This window comes from Oryzias melastigma, linkage group LG24 (assembly GCF_002922805.2).
Source record: "Oryzias melastigma strain HK-1 linkage group LG24, ASM292280v2, whole genome shotgun sequence".
In the NCBI taxonomy this organism is placed as follows: Eukaryota; Metazoa; Chordata; class Actinopteri; order Beloniformes; family Adrianichthyidae; genus Oryzias; species Oryzias melastigma.
The window spans coordinates 16,485,784-16,496,734 of NC_050535.1; the positions used below are offsets into that span (position 1 = coordinate 16,485,784).

The 10,951-nt window shown below is 37.7% G+C and overlaps 1 protein-coding gene across 4 annotated transcripts in view; it reads right to left on the minus strand.

Annotated features, from left to right (window-relative positions):
* The window catches only part of nkain2 (sodium/potassium transporting ATPase interacting 2), a 100,810-nt gene that overhangs the window by 14,239 nt on the left and 75,620 nt on the right, over positions 1 to 10,951 (minus strand). For all 4 annotated transcript variants that reach the window (XM_024291409.2, XM_024291408.2, XM_024291407.2 and 1 more), the window contains one exon: positions 1,074 to 1,134. In XM_024291409.2, coding sequence (XP_024147177.1) covers positions 1,074 to 1,134 — 61 coding nt within the window. The remainder of the gene's footprint in view (positions 1 to 1,073; positions 1,135 to 10,951) is intronic.

Below are 10,951 nucleotides of genomic sequence, written 5' to 3' on the forward strand. Positions count from 1 at the left end.
CTCTAGTCAGTCAGTCAATATGTGGTTTCTTCAGTTGTCTGTATCTGTTGTTTGGTCATTATTATTATTTTATTTATTTAGTACAAATTATTTGTTTTTTTTATTCATCTTTTAATGTACATGGTAAAAAATCAAGAAAACAACAACAGAAAATTCTATATAAATTATAAATAAATACATTGCACCTCTATTATGTAGTTTGAAATGGAATAGGAAAAAGTTTAAAAAACTTTTTTTAATCCTACCCCCTAGCAATATATCTTAAGTTTAATCTTCAATATAAACTATTTAAAAACTTATTTTTTTATATATATATAAATCAACACAGACAAAGATCTATACATGTCGTTCATTATTTATTCATTATTTTGTGTTAAAAATAAAGATATTTAAGAACATTGGAATGTTTTCTCAGCGATTTTCTTATGAAAATCCTGATGCGGCCCGGCCTCAACTAGATTCCGCCTCCAGCGGCCCCCGGCTGATTTGAGTTTGAGACCCCTGCCCTAAAACCATGACATGATCCGAACTGTGAGTTTTGTGATCTGTTACACCCCTAATATATATATATAAATATATATATATATGTAACTGGAAAGTGTATTATTCTCATTTAAAATGACTCCTTAAAACAACAGAACTCAATTAAAAATGCTTAAATTTGGCAACTCAAGAAACAGAACAAAGGCAAATAAAATAGAGAATCTGTAAAATAAACAGAGGCAATAAGACAACAAGCTGCAGGTGTGGTAATTAACTGAGGGCAGGTGTGAACAATCAAGAAGAAAAAAAAATGAAGGGCGAAGTCAATAAGACAGGGAAGTTAAAAGTCAGTAAAAATAGTAAATTAGTTCTGGGAAACACAACATACCAAATGAGAGAATATTGCTGATACAGAAAGAACAAAAACTGACAAAAAATACTTTTAAATAAACTAACAGAATAAATTGAAAAAAAAGAAAACATCACGGATTCTAACCGCATGCCTCTGACCTGAAAAAAACAGTTATTTCTGACTTCATTTTTTAAATTGCAAGCTTTTTTTTAAAGAATTATCTTTAATGTGTACTTACAGCTATCCTCTTCTTCTGAAATGAGCTTGACCACATAACAGGCGTAGATAAACCCCGCCAACTGCACACAAAGAGGAAAAACAAAGCGGGTTAAGATAAGTCTTAGTGCGGCAGACTTACAGCGTTCATGAGCAGAACAGGTTTTTTTCCAAATACAAAGAGGATGAACGTCAAACAGGATTTTCTACTTCAGTCATTATTTTTAAAGTTAAGCTGAAGAGTCACGTTTTGAGTAAGCATAACACAATTTTTGTAATACAAAAAAAAACAGCTTTATTAGTCTTAAACTCTGCATGCTCCAACATTTACCAAGAAGAAACACATGTATATGTTTGGCGTTTTTGACTGTGACAGACTAGCAGAACACCTTTGCTCCTTGATCTTATCTCCCATTGGCTGTCAGTTTCCAAGGAAACCAATAGGAGTTGGCCGATTGGTGCAAAGATGCAGGAAAGCATAGTCGATGTAAGGTCGACATTTAAGTGACCTTATTACCCCCTTGTGATATAGAAGAGGCAAAGGGAGGCAGAGACGTGGAAGGAAAAGGCGATGCAGGGAAAGGTACACACATGTTTTTATAAACCAGCGTTAGACTGAAAAAAGAAGCTTTAGTGCTCAAATCAGGCTTTAAGTGTTGGTGAAAATGACATTGACCTGGCTGGTATTCTATTGACTACACACACGCATGCACAGCCAGTTGAATTTGTGAGAAACTACATTTAAGATTCAACGAGTATCTCAAGGTCCTGACCTCATTTAGACTAAATAATGTTCAGCTCCCAAAGCCCATCTCTCTGTTTCTCACTCGATTTCCCTCCAGCTTCCTGCTTTCTTTTCCTTTGTCTCTAACAGCTACGTCCTCTTTCCGCGCCGCATCTTTTCCTCCTCTGTTTCTTTAACTCATCCCTCCATGTTCACTCTGTTTAAGACGAAGGTGCGGCTCAAGAATTAGATATAGTTTTTGTCTTTTTGGGGGGGGGGGGCACTTCTTCCAAATGGAGGCGAGTATTGAAGGTATCAGCGTCCAGGTGCTTTATCTGGCACATCTACCTTTAAAAATAACTGCTGGTCAAAAACAGTAGATAACCTTTGATGCCTGTAATGGTGCATTCACAGTGAACATGGACAGCGCGGCGGAGGCTTCAAGTTTCTATGTTAAGTCAATGTGAAGACGCGATCTGCAACGGCACGATTTCGGCGCCATCAACCAATCAGGGACTCAGCTTTGGGTATGTGAAGTTTTCAGTGACTAGATCAAAGAGTAGGAATAAACATCAAGGATAGCCACTCGATTCAAAGCCACACTTTGAATTGTCTCTGTACATGAAATGTGCTATACAAATAAACGTGCCTTGCCTTGCCTTGCCTAAGGATTTTGGTCATGATCTTCCATCCATTTTCTTAACTCACGGGGGCCGCTAAGTTCCCGCAAACTGTCCCATTTACTGTTGTGCGAAGGAGGGATGCCCCCTGGTTAGATCGTTAGCCTGCCACAGAGCTCATAGAGCTGGATGGACGGCTACGCTAGCCAGCCGGCAGGTGGATAGCTTAGCAAGCTAGTGAGCTCCGCTCCCCAGGCTCTAGCAGAGCTAAGAGCTGTCGCTGCTGTCAAGGTGCCTGGCAGATCTAGTGAGGTCTACTGCTAAGGCTGCAGGTCTGTGGGCGGCGGAGCCCGCTCTGGTTGCCTGCCGGCAGTTAGGTGCCCGACAGCGTGGAGGGCCGCCCCGAGTGCTGTTGTAGCGCACGGGACCGCTCTAGCTTTATGGGCTTATGATGTTTTTCTCATTTTCATCAAGACAATAAAAAAATTAATATTTTATCGGATTAATAGGCCTATATATACACATGTATGTATGTATATATATATATATATATATATATATATATTTACATACACACACATTTATACCTATATATGTATATGTATATATATATACAGTATATATATATATTTATACAGACAGACAGTAGTAACGTTTAAAACCGCCCTTCAGCTGTTTCTCCGGCAGGCGCGTCAAGCCATTGAGCAGTAAATTTGACAGACATCAAAAGAGAGGCGGGAGACGCAAATTTGACGCGCCTGCCGCATTCAGTGTGAATGCACCAGTACACTTCGGTTTGTAATTTGAAAGATGAAGATGACCTCTCCTGGAAGGTTTCTTTTATTAGCACTCATCTTGGAGACTTTTAAAACCGCTGCTTCTCAGACTTTCAAGAGAGTTGGACTTGAAGTTCCACCTGAACTGGAACCCGTTCTGTCTTCTGCAGGCTCATTGCCCTCCTCAAAATGACTTTCAGGAGCAGTTTTATCAATGCAAGTGCACCGATGCATGCAGTGCCTAGGGTTTGTTCAGCTGTGACACAACAGCCTTTTCTACACATCAATATCCTGTTAATATTTCTGAAACTCAAGTATTTCATCGTGGTGTTGCTGCATGTAAACATAATATCCTGTATACAATAAATCAGATTATATCTGCCCACGAAGTGAGAAAATTCACACATGATAGCTGGGGTGAACCAATATTAGCAACAGGGTGCTGTGTGAGTCTTATCTTGCTTTGTGCTCTCTCCCCGCCTGTTCTATCAAATGTATATCTTGCTTATGTACCTTGAAAATTGAGAAATTTTAACAAGGTTTTAAAAGTTTACCATCTATTTAGGAAATGCAACAATTTATTCATAGATTAAATGGTTTTTTTTTTAGAAAAATCTGGTATTATCTGGAAAATATGAAGATGTAGTCACTTGATAGATTGTTTTAATATAAATCCTACAATCATTGAGGTTCACCTGCCTTAAATGTAAATGAAAGCTGCATAAATAAATAAAGTTTACCAAAAAGTGAACTGCTTAAAATTTTGTCTTCATGTTTATTTAAAGGCAAAAGTGATGGTGTAACTTTTTATAGCAAAAGTGTTCTAGGGTAATAAAGCTAGGTTTAAAATTGGGAACTTTAAATTGAGACTTTAGATTGAGACACTTGAGACTAGACCCAATGTCTAAGACTTGTGAACAATTTTCTGTATTTTATTTTGTCGAGTTTTAAAAAATAAAAGCTCTCTTTACAAATCTTTTACATTGACAATGGAGAAACGCCAACTTCCTGTTTCTGTTTCCACAAAATTTCTTTAAAAGTACTTTATAAAATAAAAATGTTATTGTGCTAAATATTTTAAGACTTGTGACCTGACTTTAAGGTAAGGCTAAAGACTTGAGAATTGCAAACTGGAACTTGTTAACATCTCTGGTCAGGTCAGAACAAAAAGAAAAAGCTATTTATCATGTTTTCAGCAATTATAAATGAATTACGGACATGCATATGATCCATCCTACCAATAAGAAACAAAGAAGATCTTTAATACAACTTCAATTAAGTTTTGTTTTAAATAATGCATTAAAAATCTTGCTCTGACTATTATTTTAACCCTCTGTTGTGAGGAAGTAAGCTATTAAACTGAAGTTAGATCAGGCTCTAGACCAAATGTAAATACTCTTCCATCTCGATTAAGCATTTTTATTGTCTGTAACACAATCTTTTACTACAAAAAAGTAATATATTAATATAGACAATTCATAATTTCAAATATTTTCTGTAAGGCTGATTCATATGATAATACACCTAAAGTAAGCAGACAAGCAACAGATTTTTATTACGATTTTTAGCATCTGTTTGCAGTCATGTTTACATGTTTACCATGTTACTGGTGACAACAGAAACATCACAAATGAAGCATGGACCCCCAACAAGACGCCCACCCCGAATGAGCTGACGAGCAATAACCCGTTTGTGTGCACACACATAAACACCCACAATCCCAGGCTGGGAGGCAGCCTTCCTTCCCAGTTTCTGGAACAGCTTGTAGAGCAGCTGTGTCTTGCAATGGTGAGCACGTAAATGCGGCTGGTTGTTCAACAGGAAGACAGTAAACCTTGCGGCGTCACCCAAAGGTACGTGGAGATAATAGTGAGGCTGATGTACTGGAAAATGCACGTTCTTGTAACTTTTCAAGAGCTAACTGCAATATTTTCCCCTTCAGTGGTTAAACTGATGTTTCTAATCTGATGCATGTGATGAAAACGGCAGCAAAGGGGCTCTGATGCATTGCAGATGCAGAGTTTTACACATGTAGTCTTTATTTCACATCTCAATATCCTGTTTTATTTTGAAGCTTGTTATTTTTTAATTACTTGATTTTGTGAAAAATGCATTATGTTGTCACATTCATAACCTTTGGTTTTCTGATTTGCTGTTCATATTTTTCTCATCTATTTTGTAAAACTCTTTTTTTTTTATTATTTAGTTTCTGGTTATTTAAGGTGAGCAAGAGATAAGACGGGCCTTTATTAACAGAAAAAGATACATTCACATTATTATACCCAGCCAGCAAGTAGGCCTCATATGATTTAAAGTGGGCAGAAAATGTGGGTCCCGATTGGGTTTGTCCACATTGACTTAAGTAGGGATTCAGTTGGTTAACTTGCTACACTAGCTGCCTGGAGGATGGCGTAGCGTGCTAGCAAGCCCCGCTGTAGCAAGCTAGTGAGCTCGGTTGCAGCATGCTATTAAGCTCCTCTTTAGCAAGCTACTGAGCTCCATTGTAACAAGCTAGCCAGCTCCACTGTAGCATGCTATCGAGGTCCTCTGCAGCATGCTAGTGAGCTCCACTGAAGCATGCCGGTTGAGCCCCCCTGTAACATGCCAGTGAGCTCCTCTGTAGGATGCTAGTGAGCTCTTCTGTTGCTTGCTAGCTAGCTCCTCTGTAGGATGCTAGTGAGCTTTTCTGTTGCAAGCTAGTGATTTCTGCGTAGCATGCTAGTGAGCTTCTTTGAAGCAAGCTAGCAAACTCCCCTCTAATGAGCTAGCGTGCTCCTCTGTCTTGATCTACCGAGCTCCACTGTCCACCAGGCGGCTGGATAGCATAGCGAGCCCACCCACTGAGTGTCCACTTGAGCTAATGTGGCAAACGCAGGTTGGGCCACCACAGAAACTGTGTACAAACCCAATTGGGGTCCACATTTTACTCCCACTTTTAAACCATATGGGGCCACTTGGCTTTGCTGGCTCGGTAGCAGTCAGTAACAGAGAACAATCTGCATAACTGAAACATATTTGCAAAAAAAAAAAAAAGATAAAAAAACATTGGCAAAACTCCTCTAGAGTGTGGTAAAGTAATTGGTTGTGCAAATTAAATTTGTGCACTTTAAACAAAATGCCAACTTCTATCTTTTGGCATTTGATCTGGTGTATCACTGAATTATTTAAGAGTCATACTTGTGTTGAGTAATGCAAAAAAAAAAAAAAAAAACTTGAAGTACAGTTCCACCTCAAAGCACTGTGGCCAAAACGCTGAGAAACCCCTCATGAATGGAGTCTTCGCTTGTCATCCCATCATTCTTTCCAGGAAGAATCAATTGCCAAATGCTCACTTGGCAGAATCTCCAAGAGTGCCTGCAAGGTGTGAAGGCAGGAAGAGGAGGTTTGGTTATTTTCAAACAGCTGGTGTTCGATGAAGACGAGGGAATCTGGATCCAACTGAGATTGTTCCTCTATTTTTCTCATTGTTCTTATGCTGAATCTTAATCGTAGAAAATATTTGTTTGCTTTAGCATTAACAGCCCCTGGCTCTGTTAGTTCTGCCTGAAATGAAACCTTTTAAAGCCGGTTGATGCAAAGATGCAGTAGTAGTGGTTAGCGCTCTCGCCTCACAGCGAGAAGGCCACGGTTTGATTCCTGGATGGGACCTTTCTCCGTGGAGGTTGCACGTACTCCTCGTGCATGCGGGGGTTTTCTTTGAGCACTCCCACTTCCTCCCACAGTCCATAAACATCCTTCATAGGTTAATTGGTATCTCTGCATCGGCCTAGTTGTGAACGTGTGTGACCCTGGAACAGACTATACCCAGCCTTCACCCATCAGCAGCTGGATTGGCTATGGGAGCCTTGTGAGTCCAAAATTGATTCAGCAGACTCTGAGGATGAATGGGCGTCTAAAGCCGGGGTGTCAGACTCAATTGCACAGAAAATCCAAAACACACCTTAAGTACTAACAGTTATTGAACACAGAAAAAAAAAATTGTTAAAACTTTTAAACTTTTAAAACATAACTTTGCATTGTGACTATATTTTTTAGATGTTTATATAACACTCAAAACTAAACCAAATAACTCGGCACTTGAGATTATTCCATAAATATTTGGTGTCTTCCTAATTTTGTGCAACACCAACAGCAAAAAACTTCACAAAAACTTCTATACATTCATAAACAAATTATTTATTGTTTGTGTATTTGTAATTCAAAAAACACAGCTGTTTTACTGCCTTCATCATGTCTGTCTTTTTAATGCTATCAAAGCTATTTTTGCCCAAAAATTTAGAATCGATGCACTGCATGATGGGATTTGTAGTTAATTTTGTAGTGACAGTCACAAACACAATGACTTTTCTCCTTCAAAATCTACTGGAGTTACGTGGATCGTGGTAACAGTTAAAAAGTTACAGCAAATCAAAGAACACAAACACTGGAGCTCCGGTGTTAAAGGGTTAATTGAAGGCTAGCTCTGAAGCTACAATCACACGGCCATCGGAAACTTGCGTTTAAGCGACTATCTCCAATAAAACGTCTATGGAAATGCATTCAAAACACATGTTCCTCCATCACTACATTTTTAAGACACTATTTGGGCTCTGCCTACAAAACACGTCCATTGAACATGTTGAAATTTGAATTATTTGCACTGAAATTCCTTTTTTTCTGTTTCAGAATCCACTGGAATTAATTGTGTAATTCGAAGCATGTGTGTTATTTTGCTGTAGCCGGAGATTTCCCTGGTGTTAAAGGGTTAAATGGTTTGACCAATCGCTAAATTAAACTGTAATACCCCGTGTTAACCTGTAGGGGGCAGCACAAGACAGTTTTAGACCATTATTTTTAGAATTAAACACGTTTATTTCAAATTGTCAAAAATACGTCAAGGACCATCAGTCAGCACTTTTAAAGTCACATTTATGGAGGTAAACCGTCAAAAAAAGTTGATTTGGGGTTTGGTTACCCTTTAAAAAAAAAAACTCTAATTAAAACAAGTCATCTTTGCACTGTATGAGTTTTTGGATCACATAGTTAGCTCTTTCTTGTATGCTACCTTTTGTGCCTCTGTTCTTTTTATTTTCTCTCAGACCTCCTTCTATTAGCAAACAAGATCCTAACTTGTGTTCTTTTGGCTGAGATGTTTACACTAGATGTCAAATCTACCCAGATCTGAGCTCTGCAGAGACTAAAACCGCTTCATGCTGAATTAGACTAACATGGGAATAACAAAGCAAGAATTATTCCTGCAGCTGCTGCTTGCGTATCAGCTCAGATCCCCTGGTTATGTGTTATTGAACAATTTTTGATAGTTAATCAATAGAAACCAGACCTGCCACACAAGAATTCTCCTCGAGTCATCTCACTTTAGCTTCAACAACTGCCTAATGTACCCCACCTTTTTCCACACGCCACTTTTAACAAGACAATCGATGGCGTTCGGCTCTCCTGTCAGCGGTGTTGCTGCTGCGTCTGATTGGTTTCATCAGGCTTTGTGCTGGACACTTTCTTTAGTGATGGGAAATGCGTTCTTCTGCAGCCAAAGACTCCATTACGGCAGATAAACGAATCTGTTTTATGGTCTGATGATGCCCAGGAGCTCCGCTGTTAGCAAACATTGCGTGCTTTTGTTAAACAGGTTCAGGGGTGGGATTAACTTGATCCAAACAACATATACAATGTTTTTCAGCAAATGGGAGATTAGTTTAATGGAATGCCTTCCTTGACTGACATTGAATTCTCTGTAAATGTTTTCCATTATCTATTGAAATTAAAATTCACTATGATTTGTCTTTGAAAATGGCTTTGATGACACACCAGGTTAATTAATGTGGGACAATATGCCAAAAATCACACTATTTTATTCATTTTCTGTTGTCTCTTTGCGATCTTATAATGTATTGTTGATTGAATTTCATTAAAACGTGAAAAAGTGAATGTGCAAACAAAAAAGTGAAGAAAAAGTGTGTTTTTAAACATGTTTGTATTTATTAAACTTTTATTTAAGCCTATTTAATTTCATCACAAAAATCCAGTCTAAGAAAAAGTAGAGCATGTTGTGAAAAACTACAAGAAGATCTGGACAACAAAAATTTAAGAAGGTTTTCGAGTTTTATTCTCTGACAGTTAAAAGAAGTTTATTATATTGACTTCTTATATTTTACTCAAAAAGCTTGCTTAAATAAATAGTCAAATGTTGCAGTAATTTAAAGTTTGGAAACTAAGTGATTGTGAAGTTTTTGCTAGAAAATTCTTTTTAATGCAGCTAATGACCTTTTCTACCATAAAAACCGGATAATTAAACTTACTTAAGCGTGTGCACTTGAGAACTTCACAGACCAAACCTAAAGGTGGAAATTCTCATGAATAATTCTTCTACTTTTGGCTAATCGCTGCAATTACCTGCAGACATCCACTTTTCAACAAAGTAAATGCTTTGAGTTTTTCTTTTAATTAAATCTGAATAATCAGTTGCATTGTCTGCATTGTTAACAGTGACAGGGCAGCTGATGCAAAAAAAACCCTAAAAAATTAAAACATATTATTCTATTTTATTTAGTGTATAATAAATCCATATCTAATCTATATTTATGTCTATTTTTTCTGTAAAAAGAACATGTTACAATGATTATTGTGAAATTAACAGCTTATAGAGTAAAATTTAATAGGATGTAATTCTCTATAAAAATGTAAAGTAAACATTGAAATGTTCGCTGGGAGTTACTTCCCTAGTAGAAATATATTTTTACTATATAAAATGGCATGTTTTAGCCTCATTTTAGAGCCGTCTGGGAGCCTCAGTTGCCCCCTTTTGGGGTCATGGGGTTGCTGGAGCCTATCCTAGTCACTGTTTGGTGCAGGCGGAGTACACCCTGAACAGGAAAACAGTCAGTCGTAGGGCCACAAACCACACACAATATGACATACACACCAATGGACAAATTAGATTCATGAAGCATGTTCTTGGACTGTGGGAGAAAGCAGAAGCACCTCAAGAAAATCAACACTTGCACGAGGAAAACAAGGAAACTCCACACAGAAAAGTCCCTCTGGAGTTCAAACCGAGGCCCTCTTGCTGTGAGACAAGAGTGCTAACCACTACACCACCATGCAACCCACTGCTTGTGTTATTTAAGTTAAGAGTAAAAAATTAATTAAGATCTCAAAAATGTATGTCATAGTTTAATAAATGTTTTGTTTGATCTAAAAAAATCAAGAATTAATCCATATTCAGTGTTCAGTCGGTGGTTCTGCTTTTCCTCTGTCAGACGGTCAACTGGAGACGAAACCAGACCGAAAAAGAAGCGGTTCCACGAGCAAACTAGTCCATCTCATGCCCAAAAGACCACCCAGACCAGAAAAAGAGCCATTTGGGATTGTTTCCTACAGATCAAAACCTAGAAGGAGCTGGATAATCTTACTTTAGCCTTTAGGAAATTTGGATTTGCATCTTTTTTTTTTTAATAAATATGTATTACGTCTATTTTTTAGCACGGACAAAAGCAAAAATATAAAAATAAACTAGTATTTCTCAAAATGGGATTTTTAAAAACGTTTTTACCTTTTAGTAGAGGCCAAATTAGCGAAAAAGCTAGCTCGTTGCCTAATTACTAGCTGAACTCCAAACAAGCATATAATTCCTCAGTAAGTTAAATCACTCAGAAACATTAGCATGTTGCTAAAATAAAAGCTAAACTCTAAATTAACCTAAAAACTCAAGTAGAAAACAAATTAGACAAAAATGTTAGCATATCGCTAAAATGTTAGCTTAACTCCAAATTAGCATAAAACA